This window comes from Mangifera indica, chromosome 5, assembly GCF_011075055.1.
Source record: "Mangifera indica cultivar Alphonso chromosome 5, CATAS_Mindica_2.1, whole genome shotgun sequence".
NCBI classification, from domain to species: Eukaryota; Viridiplantae; Streptophyta; class Magnoliopsida; order Sapindales; family Anacardiaceae; genus Mangifera; species Mangifera indica.
The window spans coordinates 10,959,542-10,979,348 of record NC_058141.1 but is presented as its reverse complement, the minus strand read 5'-3'; the positions used below and the strand labels follow the sequence as shown (position 1 = coordinate 10,979,348).

Sequence of the window (19,807 nt, the reverse complement as noted above, 5' to 3'; positions counted from 1 at the left end):
GTCAGAGCAAGTGTAGAAAGGTGCGGTTGATAGTAATATTTGTGTGGATGTTGAATTCATAAATGGCGGCGGTGGGACACACAGCAGCAGAGTGTAAAGAAGAAAGGAGATTGCTGGTGCAGAATTGCCAGTCTGTGCTGACAAGACAGCCTCCGAGTGCAACTTGTTGTGTAAGATAAAGGGTTACTCAAGTTAACTGCGTTTGCCCAATCATTACACCGCAGCTGGCGGTACTCATTGATGTAAAGTATGCTATTTCCGTCATTCAGGGCTGTGGACGACAGGTCCCTCGCCATTTCCAGTGTGGATGTAAGCAAGCAAGCTCTCTCTTTATATATCTGTCACCCTTCTACTTCCTATTTACAAGTTGAATAGCTAAAACGACTAAGGCTGAACATGGTAGTAGTAAAGTAACTGATTGAGCCTCCTTTTTTTGTAATTAAGGAGCATGGTCTTTGGTAGCTCAATTGTCAGGTGCTTGTTCTCTTGTTCATCATTCAAAAGCGCCATAATCAGAATGGAAATGGTACCTGTATGCAGTTGCCATTATCTGACGATGAATTGCATCCGTGCCCTATTATTTTAGCTTAAACAACTTCAGTTTATAAGAGAGGATCACCCAAGATTGAGCAAAATGAGATAATCTCATTGACCTAAAACTACCAATTAGTTTAATTAATATTTTATTGTCAAAAAAATTTACTAGAAAGATAACAAAATTTTTAAATAATTAAGTATAAATTATTATTATTATATTTAAAAAAATTGATAAATATTAAAGATAATAAAAAAATATTATTTTATTATAATATATTTAAATATAATTATTTTAAAATATTTTTATCTGTTACTTATTATATTAATTAAAAATAAAGATAATTTTAATATAAAATTTAATAAATTAAAATACAATTATAATAAAATTAAAATTATTTAATAATAATCTTTTCTTATTTAACCAAAAAAAAATAAAACAATTTTAATAATAAAATATAAACTATCAAAAAAATCTTTACATATACTCCACCAAACACCCCCTAAAGCTACCCATAGAAGTGAAACAGTTTTCTTTTTTCCTCCGTGCATAAACATGCACCAAATTTTGAATACCTAATTAAATATTTAGATAACATATTATCATATTATTAAATAAAAATTTGTTCTTATTTTAAAATCATCTAATAATATAGTAACATATTATCTAAAAGGTTATCATATACCGTAAAAAAATGTATATAATTTTATTAATATTATTAAGGCCAAAGAACTATTTTCCACTCAAAATATCCTCTTATCTCAAATTTCTACCCTTAAATTTGAAATTTTCATTTACTCATCTATGAACGGTTAAAATTAACATAACCATAACCCCTTAAAATTTTATTTCTTCCCCCCCCTCCCTCCCCCCTTCCCTGAACCTGAAAATAATATTTTCCCCATAAGGTTTAATTTTCAAACTTTGGTGTCATCTACGGTGTCATTATCGACGACCTCTCTCTCCCAAAGCTTCATTTCCCTCCGGTGGTCTCTCTCCTTTCAATTGGATACCCGATCAATGTTGAATTGTTTTTCTAAACGACAACAAGATCTTTGCCTTCATCTTTCTAAACAAGATCTTCGTCAGTCAACGTTCCAAAAAAAGGGAGAGACATTGCGGGAGCATTATGATATGTCGAAAAACCTTCGTTGTCAACAATGACGCAAGAGATTGAAAACTAAACTCTATGAAGAAAATTGTTATTTTTTAAAATTTAACCTAAGAAACAAACTTTTAATTTTTAAAGTTTTTGGGGGAATGTGAGGGGGAAAGGAGATTAAATTTTAATTTATTTTTAATATTACAAATGAAAATATGATTTTACCCTTAAAACTAACAGATTTAACTCTTCATAGATGAGTGTTCGAGATTTTCATAGTTAAAAGGTGAAAACTTGAGAAAGCAGAATACTTTGGGTGGGTAAAATCATTATTTACTAAAAAAAATTAAAAAATTAAAGTTTTATTACATTTGCATCTCCAAGTTAAAAATTCTCATACTTTGCCCCTACCCAAGGTTTGAAAAATGATGATTTACCCTTTAGAGATTTTTCCTTTCTCTTTGGCAAAGATTCACGGCCTCCGCCCATCGACCATCTTCCCTATTGCCTTATCTCTTCCTCTCGTCTTTCTCCCTTGCCTTGCCGACCATTTTCGACTTTGTTCAAGACAAAGACGATTTCTTCACCTTGTCTTGGCAAATGATGGTTGGCAAAGCAAGGGAGAGACTAAGAGGGAAAGATAAAGAGGGAGGGAGGACGACTGATGGTTAGAGGCCAACAAATCGTCGTTAGAGAGAAAAGAAAAAACCTTAAAGGGTAAATCGTTGTTTTTCAAACTTTGGGTAAAAAGAAAATTATGAGATTTTTAAATCCAATGATAAAAATATAATAAAATTTTAATTTTTTAATAAAAGACAGTTTTATCTCTCATCCTAACTAAGTATTTTGATGAAATTTAGTTCATGAGTAGGTGTTTAAGTTTTTAAAATTAGATAAGATCACTTTTAAGTTTTCACTATATATTCAAAACAAGTCTTTTGGCTTTCTATAAATGATAAATATGAAAGGGTACGGTGGTGGAAAATGTAAGAGGGATGATTAAAGGATGAAGAGGCTTGGAATACTGCTAACGGTGGTGAAATAGTTTGTATGGTTTGTGATGAAAATGAGAAAGAAAAATTAGAGAAAATCGAGAACAATAGAAGTTCTTTTCCTCTGCGACAAAGACAACCAACAAAGTTTCGTTTCCACGTGCTTTTTATCGCTTGTCAAGTCGGGGGGCCTTTTCCCATATAGTAGAGAAATTTACTTGGCAAGCGCCAATGGTTTTGATTGTTGCCTTCTTCATTGAAAATAAAAGATAAGGAAGGCATTAGAACAGGTGAAATATTATCATTTTCAGAAAGAATGTTTAGATCAACGTTTTTATCATATTTATAAAACTATCATTTTCAGGGAATAAGTCTTTTGGCCTATTATCAATTAAAAACATTTTTGAGCCCATAGACACTTCGGATTATCCAAACATTCATATAAAGAGCTTCCAGTTCCAGGTGGTCGACCCAAACAGAGAAAGAAAAAAGAGAAAAAAACCAAGAAAGCAAATGGTACATGATATCTAACCTACTTAAAGATGAAAAGAAATTTTGGAAGTCCAACATAGGCTACCTAGCCATGTTTTCATTACAATTAACAGGTTTTAAGCCTTCTGTTTCTTTGCAATTCTGTAACCACCAACCACACAAGCATGGTCTCGCTCAAAAGGCTCCAATGTGACCTGCTCAAAAGGTTTGAACTGCTCCTGTTGCAGCTTCTTCACTTCACTCTGGAACACAGCCTCAGCAGGGACAGTTGAATCAATGCAATTGGCCTGAAATGATCAAACACAACCTCAGTGATATATTAACAAATAAAAAAACAGAGCTTTTTCTTTTTCAAATAATAAAAAGTACAAATGGAGAATAAAACATATTATTTTACATCATAGAGAAGTGAGTTTTCAAGATAGCTTCAAATTTTGTTAAATTTTCCCACGTACTCTTCAAAGTGAATGGCACATTTGAACTTACATTATCTTATAGGCAAAATCATTAGATTCTCTACGAGAACAATGAAATATAAACACTGAACTGTAACAAATCAATACCAACCTTGATTGAAATAACAAAATGACCTCCAGCTTTGAGGAAAAAAGATGCATTTAGAGCTAAAATTCTTGCCTGTAAGAAAATTCACAAAGAAACCAGAGGCTCAGAAATAAAAATAACCAAAAAAGTTGCAGACCACCTACTCCAGAAAGCTATAAAATTGTATGATTACAAGTAACAATTAATAGGAGGAAGATTACTCCACGCAGAGGTGCAAGTTGGAATGTTAAAGAACAAGTCCACTTACAAAATCACAATAAAAAACAAAACAGAGAAGGTAGAAAAAATGTGCAAAAAAGCACATTAACTTGCACTAACCATGGTTATCAGTTTAGAACAAATGCAATTTAAATAACAAGTTCAGTTCCTTAACAATGACGGTCCATCACTGGCACCCCACAAAGTAAATGTTTTGTGGAATGCTAGCGACACAATTTCTTGAAATAACAAATATAAAGTATTTAGTCAAAACAGAGAAGGTAGAAAAAATGTGCAAAAAAGCGCATTAACTTGCACTAACCATGGTTATCATTTTAGAACAAATGCAATTTAAATAACAAGTTCAGTTCCTTAACAATGACGGTCCATCACTGGCACCCCACAAAGTAAATGTTTTGTAGAATGCTAGTGACACAATTTCTTGAAATAACAAATATAAAGTATTTAGTCAAAAAATCACCATTCTTAGTTGATGGATTTTTCTTTAGGGTTTCTCCAATAAGCAAAAAAGTAAACTGAACCAAAATTTATTCAAGTGTCAAAAGAATAAAATATGATAACTGTGTACAGCAAAGAAGACAATTAAAGAAAGCCAAAAAAAAAAAAAGAGACCTAGAGGACCACAAAGCAAGCATCAGAAACTCGGGCTATCATCACCCACAATGTCATGAAGGGGAATCCGAGTACTTCACCATATGCATTATTATAAAATCTAAATCAATATTTGAAAAAGAATGAGAATGTTAAAAAAAAAAAAAAAAACAGATCAATTAGAATTCCGAAGATGAGGAGAAAACATCTGAAATATCATGATTCTATTCAATCCCAATTCCACTCAGGTAGAATAGGGATGTAAACACAGAAGTAACAACTATACTCTACACATGAAATCCAAAGAAAATCAAGGAACACTTGCTACTTTCTCCAAATTAAATTTTTACATAACAATCAATTTCAAGTTTTGAAATCTGAATCAATATCACATCTGATTCTCGAGTTTGCATCACCCAGAATGTCCTGAAGGGGAATCCGAGTAAAATTCATCATATGCAGCATTGAGAAATAAAATAAAATAAAATAAAAAGCTCAACAAACAAAAGAATAAAAAAATTAGTAATTCTAAGCAGTGCAGTGAACCCGTGCAAATCCGCCACTGATTCTGCAACCTAAACATATCACCATTGGTTCTTCTTCTCCACTGGTAAAATTGTAAATCTCATTCTTTCTTCACAAATTATATTTTATAAAGTGTTTAAAGGATGTACTACGTGGAAATATGCAGGAAAGCAAACCTGATCAGGCTGAGCTACATCAGAAAATATCACATCCACCATGCCAACCAACATCCGGTACTTAGCTGGATGTCTAGCATCCTCAATAATAGGAATAACATTTGTTCGCTTTTTTGCCATGTTGACTAAGTCTCTACCACTTCTATGAGAAAACTCAACCGCATAAACCACACCCTCCTGCAAGATAAAAAAAACAGTAAGCTAACTTGCACACAAAAACACAATAAAGAAGAAACAGCAATAGTTTCTAATGAAATACTCACAGGACCAACAATGTCAGACACATGAGAGACGGTTGTACCAGAAGCAGCACCAAGGTACAGAATTCGAGCACCTGGTTTCTAAATCAAACAAAACGAAACATATAAGCATAAGTTAAATTACTAACAGGAAACTAGAAATCAGTATTCAGGAAACTTACAATCCATATATTATCAACACCACCAAGAACAGCAGCGGCAAGCTTTGAACGGAAGGGATTCCAAATTCTGTATTCAACTTTAGTTCCATCTTCATTCTAAAGAAATAAACACACATTCAATTAAGAAATGATTAACTAAAACAAAAGCAAGAATTTTAATCCAAAAGATTAAGACCTGAACAGCGATTCTCTTCTCGTTGTAGACGGCTTCACCAGGAACCATGTTCTTAGTGACAAGGGCGTCTTCTTTTCCCTTAGCAATAAACACTCCCTCGTGTCGATGAGGTTCAACCACAACCTTGCTTCCACCTTTCATTCCACCCCCACGTCCTCCGCCGCGTCCTCCTCTGCCACCACCACGGCCTCCGCCGCGTCCTCTCATGGCGCTACCACCTCTTCCACCACCACCACCTCCTCTACCGCCACCTCTTCCTCCATCACCTCGGCCTCCCCTAAACCCACCACCTCCATCACCTCGGCCTCCCCTAAACCCACCACCACCACCGCGGCCTAAACACAAGAAAGAAACCCAATAATTATACACATCAATATTAAACCTACCAAAATCTTAACACAATGTAGCTATTTGATCTAATTACCTCTTGGGGGTCTCATTCTGCTTATTCTGAAATGTGAAGGCTGAGCGTGAGATTGGGAGAGTAGGGTTATGATGCTTTGATGATCTTATAGAGGCGACTTTTAGGGTTTAGGGTTCTGTGGGGAAATAGGTAAGTGATGGGTTTGGAGGCCCAGTAAATTAGGGCCCAAGTTGGAAACCCCTAATTACTTGCTGTATAATTCATTAAAATTTAGTTTAATTTTTCTTGAAAACCTTAGTTTGATAGCTGAAATGTTGATGTTCTTAGTACAACTATATTGTTCATGCTTCAAATTTGACTACCGAAACCAAAACATTCGGACCCTTCAGTCTTAACACTTGCAATTTAAAATGCCCAGTTCAATCAACCTCTGAGACTGCTTCGGAGCTTTCGAAGAAAACAAATGAAAACCATTAGGGAAGAGAACAGGAGGAGCCCCGTTGCATGGGGAATTCCAGTTTTTGCAGCAGATGTAGTTCGGATGCTAGTTGGTGAATTAAAGGAACACGCTCGTTGAGACCACTGGAAATATGCAAAAGTAGATCACTTGCAATATAAGGGTGAATGCAAATTATGTCCGTACACTATTTTACTGAGAAATTATACCAAGATTGGAAAATCCCGGTTCGGTTTTGAATTGTTGCTCTTTCAGGCACAAGGTAACCATGAGTTTGATTAGTGGACATTTAAATTTCAATAGTATTCAGTCGTTTCACTTTCTTGATCATGAAGCCTGAAAATCTTGTTAAGTCAGTTTGAATGTGTTCAACTGCAGTTTAATATCTTTACGCAACACCAGAAGCAATTAATATGAAATAGATGCGTTAACATTGACTGGAAAAAGAAACCATCAACGTATCTTCTGTGCGCCAGGTAAAAGCTCTAATTTGATTAGTTTCAATAACATTGCAGCTTTACAGACTTAAGATTTGAATGATGAAACTTAAGCTCAGTCACACCCTAGTTCAACTTCCTTGTGACTCCCATTGTAAAAGGGTATATAAGCTTTCGACAACTGGAAAATACTCAAATTCTACAATAACATGTAGAACTACAACCCAATTTGTTTTAAAAACAAACATTAATAACAGATAAATTCCATGCAACAGTCTCCAAATAACAAAAAGACTCAATATCGGTACTTGGTGGAATAGTCCTTTGGCGCAATTACCAGACCACGACCCTTCCTTGCCCCTCGGTAGACAGTCTCAATAATGTCAATGAACTCTTGCTTGTCCTTGAGAGCCCAGTTGATCTTGTTATTATTACCAGTACCGAGATCGATCATTATGTGCTTGTTCCTAAAGAAGAACATGACTGTGGATGGATCATAAAGCTCATACATGGTGTTAAAATCAGGCACCTCTGTAATGTCCACAAGGTAAATCACAGCAAAATTCTTTATAGTCTCAGCAACTGATGCCAGCACTTCATCCATCTGAATCCATAGAATTAAATCATCATTGAATAATTACCAAAATACAGAACAATGATGAAAAGGCACTTAAAAAATTATTAAGTACCACTCTGGATGACAATAGGAGGGGCATACTTCAATAGTGAAAGCATTAATTTAGTCAAAACTGTTTAGAACTGCAGTATACAAGAAAAAGAGAGGGCTAAGAGATAATTTAGGAAGATTTTGCTTTCAAAGCTTCGGAAAAAGGCTTCAACATATATGCTACAATAGAATAGTAGTACCACTACAATTGAACTTAAGAATATATATTATTCAAATCAAAAGTCAAAATCATATTCAGAGAAAAATAAACCAACAGAAGAGTTTTACGACCTGAAGTTACATTAATTTTGTTTTCTTAAAGACATATCAATAAACAAACACATAAATCACGTTCTCAGAGCACTTGTACGGTTTCAGAGAAATCAACCTCATTAACTCCTCTTTGCATCTGCAAAAATATAATACGCTGTTCATATTCCGTAAAAAGGTTTTGCTTCGTAATCAAGATAAGCTTCATGGGTGTTCCAGTGAGGAAATGCTATCATTACCGCAATGAAAGGATTTGGAGCAACAGAACCCTTAAAGAGAATATAATCAGACTGCAAGCATAGGAATGAAAAAGATCGAAGGCTTTCTAAACATTAAATTAAAATCATAAACCGTAGCTAAAAGGGTGATCTTGTAAAGTGTTTTACTTAAAAAAAATACCCAGCTAACAGAATCATCAAAAGCAGAATTGAATTGCGCAGAATCAATTAAATTTAATTAAAAGACGAGAAAATTCAGAATTGTATCAAATAATGACCTGCATACAGGTTTCGTCCCAATCGTGGCCGAACCGGATGACAACGAGGCGCTCTTCTTCGGCCAGGATGGCCTGATCTACTGCCCATCCTGAGTGCAAGTGTGGCAAAAGGTACGACATATCTCACGTTTCGATTCGATTGTTCCTATATGTTCCCTAACCCTAACCCACGGCTTAAAAGAAGCCGCCTCCTGACTACGAAGGGCGGAATTGAAAAAATAATGATAAATAAATTACTGATACCTTACGGTAAGTTAGGTAAATACTAATTCACACGTTTTTCTATAAGAACAGTGCTATTTTAAAAAGCCAAAATCTTGCCAATGTATTGGACGAAAAGCTCAGAGTGGATTCTTAAATGATAGGAAGTCTTCCATCTAACAGGCACAAAAACAAAAGAATTCAGAAACCACTTCGCCAAATTCAAAAATTGGAAAAGTTAAGCGGAAGGATGGGATTGATTAAGAAAAGTTTACCTGCATGCAAGTGTCGTCCCAATCATGGCCAAATCGGATGATCACGACCCGCTCTTCCTCCGCCAAAATGGCCTGATCAACGGCCCAACCGGAATGCAGGTGTGGCAGCAGATACGACATTCTATAATTCCTATCGTCTTTCTTGTGTCCAGAAGTTGCCACAATCTGAATGTGAAGCCTAATTTAAAAGATGCCAATGAAGCCTCTAGAACACCAAAATTCAAAATGTCACAAAAAATATGGACGGAGCCAGGGTTAATAATTTTCAATACGATTTATTATCTAATATAAAACGATACAAAAAAATATCGAATTAAAATTAAATTTTTTGACATAAAATTTATTTTGGATTAACAAACATGATCCAAATTGATTCGAATGTTTCAAAGATTCATTATTTTAATATAACTTGTTAAACATAAATTATAAAAATGTTAAAAGATAATATTAACAACAGTTAAATTTTTATATATTATATATAATTGTATATTTATATAATTACTATTATTTATATTATTGTTTATTTTAATTTAAATAATTTATTTTATGATTAAGTAATGAAAATTTTATTTAATTAATCAGATTATATACATGTTTTAAAGATTTTACTAATATTATAATTATATGTTGTATTTTTATAGTAAGAATTTAAAATATTTACATATTACATATAATTGTATCATTTACTCATATTTTTTATTTAAATATTTTATTTTATTATTAAGTAGGTAAAATTTTGATTTGATTAGTCAGATTTTTAACATATTTTAAAAATTTTATTATGTAAGTTTTTAAATCATTTGCCAATAAGAAGAAATGTTATAGTGTGTGTTTTGTTAATAGTATGTTTGATTAATTTGGTGAAGAAATGGAAACAATAAAAAATACTTTAAAGAATAAAAACAATAAATAATTTCAAGTTAGTTTGGATCGGATCGAGTCAACACGAATATTAAAGGGTTAAATTATGGTTAAAACATTTCGAAACGATTTTAATTTAGATTAAATTTGAGTTGAAATTCTCTGACACAAAACTTGAATTAACACGATTCGAATATGATCCGATGACATGAATTCCCATGTGTACCCTAGGGTTTTAGTCTAACAATTAAGTTATGTATAAGGAATTTTAATTTATAATGTATTTAATTTGAATAATATTTTATTATTAAAATTAAAAAATTACTTTAAAAATAATTATTTAGGAGATTATTATATATAAATTATTAGTAAGTATAAATAATTATTATATTTAGTTAAAATTAATAAAAGAATATTAGTATATTATTTTATTTAAATATCATTTAATATAATTATTTTATATTATTTATTATATTAATAAAAATATGTTTTTTTAAAATTAATAAATAAGAATATAATTATAATAAAATTAATTAAATTACTATCTATATTATTTTAGAATATTGTGTTTATAAATAATTATGTATTAATATGTGATTGAATAATTAAAAATTAAAAATAAAATATTATATATTTATATTATAATACATTATTATTTATACAAATAATTTTATTATTAAATTATAAATAATATTTTCTGTTTCCTTTTAATTTAATATCAAATTCCAAAAAAAAAGAAAAATAAAACAAATACAAAAGGCAAATTTGGCTTCGCCCGGACTCGAACCGGAGACCTTCAGTGTGTTAGACTGACGTGATAACCAACTACACCACGAAACCCGGTGTCCGTGTTTGTCATCAAGTATTTGAAATCGAAAAAATGGAAAGAACATGGAAACTTCAAAACAAAATCACTTAAAAATGATACATTGGAAATGATTTGAAAAATGAGAAAGAATCCGGATTTTTTTATAAAAAGGAAAATTTGAAAGGATTTTAAGAAAGATTTAGCAAAATTAAAATACAAATAAAATTAAAAATTTAAGTTTCTTTTATTATTTTCAATTTCAAAGTATTATTTTAAAGCTTTTTTAAAGTTCTTTGTATTTTCAGATTATTTTTTTATTTTTTTACATTAATTAAGCAAATTTTCTAATTTTTGAAAATTAAAGATAAATGAATTGATGTCAAACTTTTAACATATAAAAAGCTATTTGAATAACTAATTTTCAGAGAAAAATAAAAATCTAGCATAATTACTGTTATTTTATTTTGTGTATATTTTTAAAATTGTTAATTAAATAATTTTGATTTTAGGTTTAGGGGGTGCATCACAAGGTTATTTATAGTAAATATAAAGTTATTTGCATGTAAGTTACTTGATTTTTCTCTCCATCGATCTTATCAACTAATTTATTTATGAAGCTATATAAAAATCAGATAATTCAATTTTTTTTTTAAATATCCGAATGATCAATCCATTTTAAGCATTATCTGTCAGAATATGTGAACATACATAAATTAAATCTTTTTATTGTTTAGTAAAATCAGGTAAATATATAGTTTAAAAAGATTTTATTTTATGAATATAATATAATTATTAAAAAGTGAGCCAATATGTTTTGTAATTATTAATTTTAGGATGTAAATGTGGGTTAATATAATGTTATTTATGAGAATCCCCAATTGACCCTTTTACCCTTTTATAATTAAAGAAACCTTTAAATTATTATGAACTGTATTACTAAACTAACCTCCACTTAACTTTGACGTGACGACTATGGAAACTAGCCATCAAAATTTACAACTGTATTTTCCTTGTTAAAATTAAAAGTTTACCTGGTTATAATTTCAATTATCGATACTAATTATTATTTTTTAATACTTTTTCGGGTTCAATTAAAGTAGTTAATAAGGCATGGGCCAAGCCCAAGACTGAACCCAAGGTCTATTACCCCACAAAACTCGCAGTCCTGATCCAAATTCAATAGCTGACTGACTCCGTATAATAAGCGTAACCCTAATGTGACCGCTATAAATTGCCACTCATTGTTCGGCGGCCTGTGGTTCACCGAGGGCGTTTTTAGGGGAAGCAGAGCAGAGATCTCTCTTTCTTTGAGTAGTTTCCACCATGGTATAGCTCCTGTTACTCCTCTTCAACTAGATACTCGCTAGTCTCTTTAATTTTTACTTTACGCTTATAAGATGCGTGTATTTGATTTCCGCATTGAAGTTGACTGCTTATGCTATCATACTATATTACTAATTTATTAATACCAATAATTCTTGTTAAGGTTTTAGCTAGATTAAATGACATGTTGGAGTGGGTCTTTAGCTTCCCATGTTTTTGAAAGGCGAAGTAGGTTATCTGCTTTTCTTGTCTAGTTTTATTACTTACTGAACCCTAATTAGTGCTTAAGAACGGAGGTTGAAATCAGTAGTGAATTGATATAATTATATAGTGGTCAGTTTGTTTGCAGGATCTAGATGAATGGAATGAAGCTACTTTGTGTTTGTTTGCCATTTGGTATTCGAGTGTTTACAACAAGATATAAAAAAATCCACTGATTATATTTGCATTTGCTTTGATTGATATATTTCTATGATATAAGAAGTATCTTGTTTAATTTTTTTCTATGTTGTTTTAGAATTAATTCAGCTTGATTTACTGTGTAGAAATAAGACAATGCCAGACATAGAGATATATATTTAGTTTTTGCTTCATTTCTCTGTGTAAATGATTCTATTGAAGTAAGTTTTTGATGATTCATTTTCGATATTGTTAGATTCTGTTTCAGATTTGTATTTAGGTGCAAATGGGTATCAAGGTTGATTGTGATAGGTTAAATTATAAGTGTCAGCAGTTATGCAAATATTATATTTAAAATGAATTGTATCCTTTGTCTTGTAGGTGAACGTACCCAAGACAAAGAAAACATACTGCAAGAGCAAGGAGTGCAGAAAGCACACCTTGCATAAGGTCACACAGTACAAGAAGGGCAAGGACAGTCTTGCAGCGCAGGGTAAGAGACGTTACGATCGCAAGCAATCGGGTTATGGAGGACAAACCAAGCCTGTTTTCCACAAGAAGGTAATAATTTATGTGGATTTCTATTGCCTTGTTGAAACATAAATGCTATGTGAAATGAAGTAAAAACTTTAATAGTGATGACAAATTGAATCATTGGTTGATTCCAGTCCTAATACTCAAATGTTTTCTGGTTTTATTGAATAGGCTAAGACAACAAAAAAGATTGTCTTAAGGCTTCAGTGTCAGGGGTGCAAGCATGTGTCTCAACATCCCATCAAGGTTAGTATTTTGAAATATGTTGTATATTGTATTATTTCATCTCTTTTATGCATTTATCTACTAACTTTGTGGTGGTTATTGCAGAGGTGCAAGCACTTTGAGATCGGTGGAGACAAGAAGGGCAAGGGAACATCTCTGTTTTAAAATTTGTGTTGTGTTTTTCTTTTTCTGTGTCAATGAAGCTTTAGCCGGGGTGGCAAATATTTTGTTTAGTTGTGTTGTGTCTGATGACTTTCATGTTTTATAACATTAAGATGTTTGTTTACTGAACACATTTTATGATATCTATTAACTTTAGGAATTTATTGTGCAACACTTGCTTGGTTCAATTAATACTAATAATTAATGATGCATTTGATTACATTAACATGATGGTCAAAATGGGTACGAGGGGATTTTTCAGTCAATGTGTTTGGAAATGGAAGAAAATCGAAACAACTTGATTGTGCTTATCCAGTTCGATAAGTTTGGGAGTGGATAGGATTTGAGATAAGTTTCTAACATCCGTTAGTTTTAGTTTGGTTTGAATAAGTTTGACTTTAGCATATAACTTAGGTTCATAGTTTAGATTTGTAGTTTGAGTTTATGATTAATGACAAAACAATTTTGTTTTATCTAGTAATGAATTAAACAATTTTGTTTTATTTAATAATAATTAAAATAATATTATTTTGATAATTATTTGATATAACTTAAATTGAGTTATAAGAAAATTCTAATTGATTCAAGCTATTTATCTTACTTATAAATAAGATTAGATTTGAATCGAGTTTGTTTGAGTTTAGTTCGAACGAGTCTGAAACGAGTTAATCTTATACGAGCTCGAGCTTAAGTTATTTATCAAATTTTTTAATTAAAAATTTTAATATAAAATCATATCATTTCGACTAATATGTATTAAAACGATGTCATTTTAATAACGAAAAATGAGTCGAATTGAATTTAAATTGAGTTTGAGCTTAGTTTTACGAGTTCGAGCTCAAATTCGAGCTTATTTATATGTAAATCGAGTCGGGTTTGAGCTCAAATTTGTTTAAGTTTGATTCGGTTTGAATCTAACCCTACTTATGAGTTATATTGAGTAAAATTTTTTTTAACTAAAATTTGATTTGGTTTTAGAAATCAATTGACCTTTTTAATTCATGCGTACCACAAACTCGACGTAAATGAATTTGAATCAGTTGAACAGAGTCAAATTAGTTTTCAAACTTGAATTATCTTTGTTTGGATCTAATTTTATATGGAAATAGTAAGTTTAAACTAAAACTTAGGGTAAAAACTATACCATTGAGTTTAATTTACTTAGAAAAAAATAACAAGTTTGATTTAATAAATTATATTTAAACTTTATATGTGAGATTTTTAAAAGCTGAGACGATGAAATAAATTAATAGATAAATAAAGTTCTAGAGAGCAGATATAAAATTACAAAGGTATAAGTAGAAAATTGTAAAATATTTCTCTCGGCTGTAATATTCGAACAGTTTCCAAGACAAAACCCGAGCTACTTCTTCTGAACGGCAGCAGAGGTTAGAACCCTAAACCCTAAAATAAACTTTGGTTCTCAAATTCCATCAAAACGAAATGCAAAATATGAGGAGTCTGATTTCAAGCAGCGGCATAAGGAGAATTTTACAATCATCAAGAGCGTCATCCTCATTTATCGCATCGCGCTCTTACGCTCTCATTCCTATGGTGATTGAACATTCCTCCCGAGGAGAGAGAGCGTACGACATTTTCTCTCGTCTTCTTAAAGAGAGAATCGTTTGCATCAACGGACCTATCAACGATGACACGGCTCACGTTGTCGTTGCTCAGCTCCTCTTTTTAGAGTCTGAAAACCCTTCCAAGCCCATTCACATGTATCTTAACTCCCCCGGTGGACATGTCACTGCAGGTCCTTCTAATATAATCGATTTTCTTCTTTTATTCTTTGTATAAATTCTGTTGGCTCTTTTATGTTTTTCGATTTTTGGGATTTTCGATTGCCTTTCCCAATTTTCGAGTCTATGCACTTTAACTTATTATGTGTTATCATAATTTATGAGAATCCAGTATACGAAAGAAAATTCTTGAAGTCTCTTCAAGTCGCAGCTTAAATTTATTTAAAACTTAGGAATAATGATATGTTTTTAAATTTTGAGGAATTTTTGGATATATTACTGAGTAAAGGTGCTTCACATAAAAGAAAGAACCTGAAGGGCCCTTCTAAAAAAGAGAATAATGAACCTATCGAGTGAGTATTTTCTCCTAATGCACTCCATCTTTTTTTTCCCTCTAATCAGTTTTAGAAATTAAGACTAATGATTGTTTTTTGTGCTTAATCCTGAAAATAAAAAAAGTTTCAACCAGACTTGCATTATCTGTTTTACCTTACCATAGATAAAAGTGATATTTTTTATCAGTCATTTAATCTCACACATTGATAAAATGAATATGATAGTGGTCATAAGTCAATATTATAAGTATTTTACTAATCCTTTTTTCTTCTTATACAGGCCTTGCAATCTATGATACCATGCAATACATTCGATCTCCAATTAATACCATTTGTTTAGGTCAAGCTGCATCGATGGCTTCCTTACTTTTAGCTGCAGGCGCCAAGGGAGAGAGGAGGGCACTCCCAAATGCCACAGTTATGATTCATCAGCCATCTGGAGGATACAGTGGGCAGGCAAAGGATATGACAATTCACACAAAACAGATAGTTCGGGTATGGGATTCATTGAATGCATTGTATTCAAAGCACACAGGGCAGTCAATAGATGTCATTCAAAAGAATATGGATAGAGATTACTTTATGACCCCGGAAGAGGCCAAGGAATTTGGTATAATTGATGAAGTTATTGATCAAAGACCAATGTCTTTGGTGACTGATGCTGTTGGGAAAGAAGGCAAAGAAGGTAAAGAGAAAGGTTCAAATTAGGATTGAGGGTAAGATATTAATGTTTCTAATTTTGTAAACTTTATTTGAGATGCTGGTTATGGAGTAATACAAAATTTATTTCTTTCTGGAATATTTTAGTTTTCACCTTGTCTCTCATTTTCTGGTGTGCTTGTCATTGACTATTGGTACTGTCTATTATTGTGCCTTTTTTTGGGACATGTTTGGATATAAGTTTCTAAATCATGAAGATTAGTATAATTGGTGTAGGATACTGTGCTGCTATAGATTCTTCGGTGACTTTGATTGAATAATGCTTGAGAGCAGTTACCTTTTAAGATTTGAAAATCATAATTCGGTTTTGGTTTATAGAAGCGGGTATTGTTTGGGGATTTATGTAAATTTTTTGTATTTGAAGGTCTTTTTAGGGTGTTGTACATGACTGAAAAGACGTACATTTGTGAAGAGCATGCACAAATAGCTGATCTTGATTTGTGACTCGCAACTTGACTTATCCTTTGCATGCTGATGTAGCCATAGAAAAAGGATGTTGTTAATTTCTAGGGGTGAGTAAATTACCTGCCTGAAACTGCAACCGTTGAGTAACCGAATTTCGATTCTAGTTCCTACATGGAACCGGCCTACCCCAGGTAGGATGCAGTTTCGGTTATACCCTTCTTAGGAACCGGAATCAACCCAAAACCGAATCCACAACCATATGTTTGGTATTTCATTGGATACCCGACGCAATATTTTTATTAAACATCTATAACTGAAAAACGATGTTTTTTAAAAACATATAAAAAAGGCAGAAACCTGTAGTTTTCCAGTTAGAGAGAGTTGGGGAGGAGAGTCAATGGGAGAGAATTCTCTTTACTTCTGGTGTTCTTGTTATGGGTTTTTGACTGCAACAAGGCTGCTTTCTTAATGTTTCCCTCCTGCCTGGCCTCTATTGAGCCCAAATTTACCTTCCGTCACTGTTGACGACTGGGGACAATGTTCTCTTCCGGTGCTGCCCTCACCCACAACAATATTTCAACTTGTCTGGGCTAGCTTTTTCCGTTTTAGTCCACTCTTAGTCGCTTGATTTCAATGACCTTTTTCATCTCTCAACGTCCATCTTTCGTAGTGTTTCATTTCATTCTCTTGCACTTATTTGAATGTTTCTCAACTTTTCTGTGGTCATAACATAACAAGCTTGACTCCTCTTATATATTTTTCATGATCGAAAACCATTTTCTTCATTCTTAACCTGATAAACTTAAATCTGCTATCTCTTCAAAGTTTTAGAGACTGTACAGAGATGAGTTTTGTCTCTCTCTCTCTCTCTTTATTTTGTATCTGTTATTGATGCAGTATCATTGTTTTGCCTTCATTCATTTTAAATAGCTTCTCTATTTTTTTTTTTTTTCAAAGCTTGAGGATCTTGTTGATGATTTTTTTTATCCTATGATGATACTGAAGTAGACGAAAGAGTCATAATCTAGATCTTGCTATGTATTTTTCAAATTGAAAGATTGAAAATATTCTTGAATTACTTTTTCCAAAAAGTCAAATATATAAATAAATAAATGGTGAACATTACCGGAACCAATTGGATAGGTTTTAGTTCTGGTTCCTAAATTCTAGGAACCAGCCGGTTTTGATTCCAGTTCCGTTTGTTGGGGTGGGTACTCAGACCTCATTTACCCCTACTAATTTTTGTGTAAGTCTTCTTTGTGGTCATTTATGATTTCTTTTCGCATAGGTTAAAATACAATATTTGATGTATGCCAATGCCAGATTTTGAAGATCAAGTTGCCTTTAGTTTATGATTGAATAAGTTTTTAACTTGGAGCCTTAGTTTAGGCTTATAGGATATTTATTGCTTTTATGGGTGATTTTCTTTGTGCAACTCTTCTTTCTTGATCTTGTATTTTCTTACAACCAATTCTGAAGTTTTCCATTGTGATTATTGATTGACCCTCTGTATCTGATTGCTATTTTCCATAATCTTTTTAAGGTTTTACCATAAAAATTCCTTTTGACCTAAATTAAGTCTGAGATCCTTAATTTTTTTTAATTGCTAATAGTCAAAAGTTTACTGGATCGCAAGCTTATATATGCTCATTCTAAAATTTGTAAATATTAATAAAATTTTTTACCCTTTTCTTTGCATTTGTTTTTCCTTTTGTAAGATGGAAGTATCATCCTTTTGTTTTATTTTGGGTCTTTTGCTCCTTTAGTCTATAGTATATACATCCTTTTTCTGATGCAATTTTGTTGACATACATTCATAAATAATATTTTATCTGTTCATTAATTATTCTTCAGATGTAAATTCTTCTTTATGCTTCTCAACATCTTCATTGTTAGTGGAATTTTGGTGTAGGGGGATGGTTTACTTGATGTAAACTCAAATTTCAGTTTGGACTTTGCTTGATGCAGCAATTTGACTGCATTATCTATCAATTTGGTAAACAAAGTGGCACTTGCACATCTGGATCTCTGTTTGTGATTATCATGGATTTAGTTATATATAAGCAGGACAATGCTGGATTTTATATGAGTTATTGATGAATGTTTACTATTTATTTGGTAAATTTGTGGTAAAGAAGCTAAAATCTATGAGTTACGTTGGGTATTATGTATGATATACATTAAATACTTTTTGCTGTGGGTCAAGTTGGTCTTGAGATTTGAGGTTTACAAAGTGCCCAATTTTAAAGATTTCTACATCTAATAGTTATTACTCCAACTTTATGGATTTTTCACATATTGGGCCAAAGCTTTCAAGAGTATCTCCTAGGTTTTTTACCATGCATGTTGAGAAATTGGCTGTCAAATACCACAAAACCTACACCTAAGAGAAGCTTCATCAATTTCCTTTCTATGTTTGTGCAGTTGCTGTTTGGCTATGGCATGAATATAATGGTAAATCATGAAAAATGATGAATTTTGGACTTGTTTTGACAATGGTAATTGGACTTTTAGGCTAGTTATCTATTTCTAAGGTTCCATGATTCTTGATGTTGCCTCTTGGCCTTCTGAAGTTGCGTTGTATATTACTGGATTTAGTTGGTTTGGCATAGTGTCTTGGTATAACCATGCCGCTTGATTGTCTTTTGAGTAGAGAAGACTTTCACGTTATTCTCATAGGTGTTGATCATAATAAACGCTCAACCTACTGAAAATTACTCATTCAAGAATGCTAAGGTTGGATTGTGCTGTAAGATGAGTATGATTTTGTAGTTTCTTTTCTAACAATTGATTGACTTCAGGTTGATCCAATGGACCTGTGATTCAAACTTTAGCTTGTTCCAAATATGACAAATCAGGTCTACAATTTTATTTTCTGTTACAGTTAGATTGAGTGATTATGGTACGAAGATGTATCGCAACATTGCATGCTCAGATTGATATTGGCATAAAACTTAATTTTATTGAATTTCCAACTGGTAAGATGGTATAAGTTTGAAGTCCTTGTTTTACCTCCAAAATTGGGAAAAAGGCTTAAATTTGTGTAAAAATAAGTGAAACAATTTTTTAAAATTTATCACAGTAATGGTAAAAAATATGTTTGTGTGAATGGGTATATGTTTTGGTTGACTTGTACCTTCAAGACTAGTTGAAGAGTGGTTGACTAGACTGCTCTCTTTAATGAATTTGGGTCAATAGCTTTATATTCTACCTGGTCTTATTTATCATAGGATGATTTAACTCAAAAACTTTTTAAGGCCAAATTGAACTTATTCCCACTCTAGATACGGTGAAATTTTAAATTTATATCTTGTTAATTTTAAAAAATTTAAAT

The 19,807-nt window shown here is 32.1% G+C and overlaps 4 protein-coding genes and 3 non-coding genes across 12 annotated transcripts; 2 read left to right on the top strand and 5 right to left on the bottom strand.

The window, feature by feature from the left end:
* Window positions 1-3,048: 3,048 nt before the first annotated feature.
* LOC123216659 (rRNA 2'-O-methyltransferase fibrillarin 2-like) lies at window positions 3,049-6,355 on the bottom strand. The gene is made up of 7 exons (XM_044637153.1): window positions 6,217-6,355; window positions 5,793-6,127; window positions 5,618-5,713; window positions 5,460-5,537; window positions 5,197-5,373; window positions 3,689-3,757; window positions 3,049-3,408 (listed from the first exon to the last, which is right to left on the bottom strand). Exons 1-7 carry the CDS (start codon window positions 6,230-6,232, stop codon window positions 3,238-3,240), a joined length of 942 nt encoding a protein of 313 aa, XP_044493088.1. The 5' UTR covers window positions 6,233-6,355; the 3' UTR covers window positions 3,049-3,237.
* Window positions 4,535-4,605, bottom strand: LOC123217818. The gene has a single exon (XR_006502554.1). It is a non-coding gene; the product is annotated as a small nucleolar RNA snoR60 (small nucleolar RNA).
* On the bottom strand, window positions 4,885-4,957 carry LOC123217817. Its single transcript, XR_006502553.1, has one exon. It is a non-coding gene; the product is annotated as a small nucleolar RNA snoR60 (small nucleolar RNA).
* A 666-nt stretch (window positions 6,356-7,021) lies between the features above and the next one.
* Window positions 7,022-9,130, bottom strand: LOC123216661 (thioredoxin-like protein YLS8). 6 transcript variants are annotated; one of them, XM_044637154.1, is made up of 5 exons: window positions 8,960-9,101; window positions 8,484-8,860; window positions 8,227-8,277; window positions 8,106-8,126; window positions 7,022-7,654 (listed from the first exon to the last, which is right to left on the bottom strand). In XM_044637154.1, exons 2-5 carry the CDS (start codon window positions 8,601-8,603, stop codon window positions 7,346-7,348), a joined length of 501 nt encoding a protein of 166 aa, XP_044493089.1. In that variant the 5' UTR covers window positions 8,604-8,860; window positions 8,960-9,101; the 3' UTR covers window positions 7,022-7,345. The 6 variants fall into 6 exon arrangements, with proteins under 6 accessions (XP_044493089.1, XP_044493090.1, XP_044493091.1 ...); XM_044637155.1 differs by having other exon boundaries at window positions 8,227-8,256; XM_044637156.1 differs by lacking the exon at window positions 8,227-8,277.
* A 1,456-nt stretch (window positions 9,131-10,586) lies between these two features.
* TRNAV-AAC lies at window positions 10,587-10,660 on the bottom strand. Its single transcript has one exon. It is a non-coding gene; the product is annotated as a tRNA-Val (tRNA).
* Window positions 10,661-11,798: 1,138 nt separating this feature from the next.
* Window positions 11,799-13,431, top strand: LOC123217379 (60S ribosomal protein L44). Its single transcript, XM_044638384.1, has 4 exons — window positions 11,799-11,954; window positions 12,732-12,911; window positions 13,056-13,130; window positions 13,215-13,431. Exons 1-4 carry the CDS (start codon window positions 11,952-11,954, stop codon window positions 13,272-13,274), a joined length of 318 nt encoding a protein of 105 aa, XP_044494319.1. The 5' UTR covers window positions 11,799-11,951; the 3' UTR covers window positions 13,275-13,431.
* A 1,157-nt stretch (window positions 13,432-14,588) lies between these two features.
* On the top strand, window positions 14,589-16,147 carry LOC123217378 (ATP-dependent Clp protease proteolytic subunit 2, mitochondrial-like). The gene is made up of 2 exons (XM_044638382.1): window positions 14,589-15,027; window positions 15,629-16,147. Exons 1-2 carry the CDS (start codon window positions 14,715-14,717, stop codon window positions 16,054-16,056), a joined length of 741 nt encoding a protein of 246 aa, XP_044494317.1. The 5' UTR covers window positions 14,589-14,714; the 3' UTR covers window positions 16,057-16,147.
* The last annotated feature ends 3,660 nt before the right edge of the window (window positions 16,148-19,807 follow it).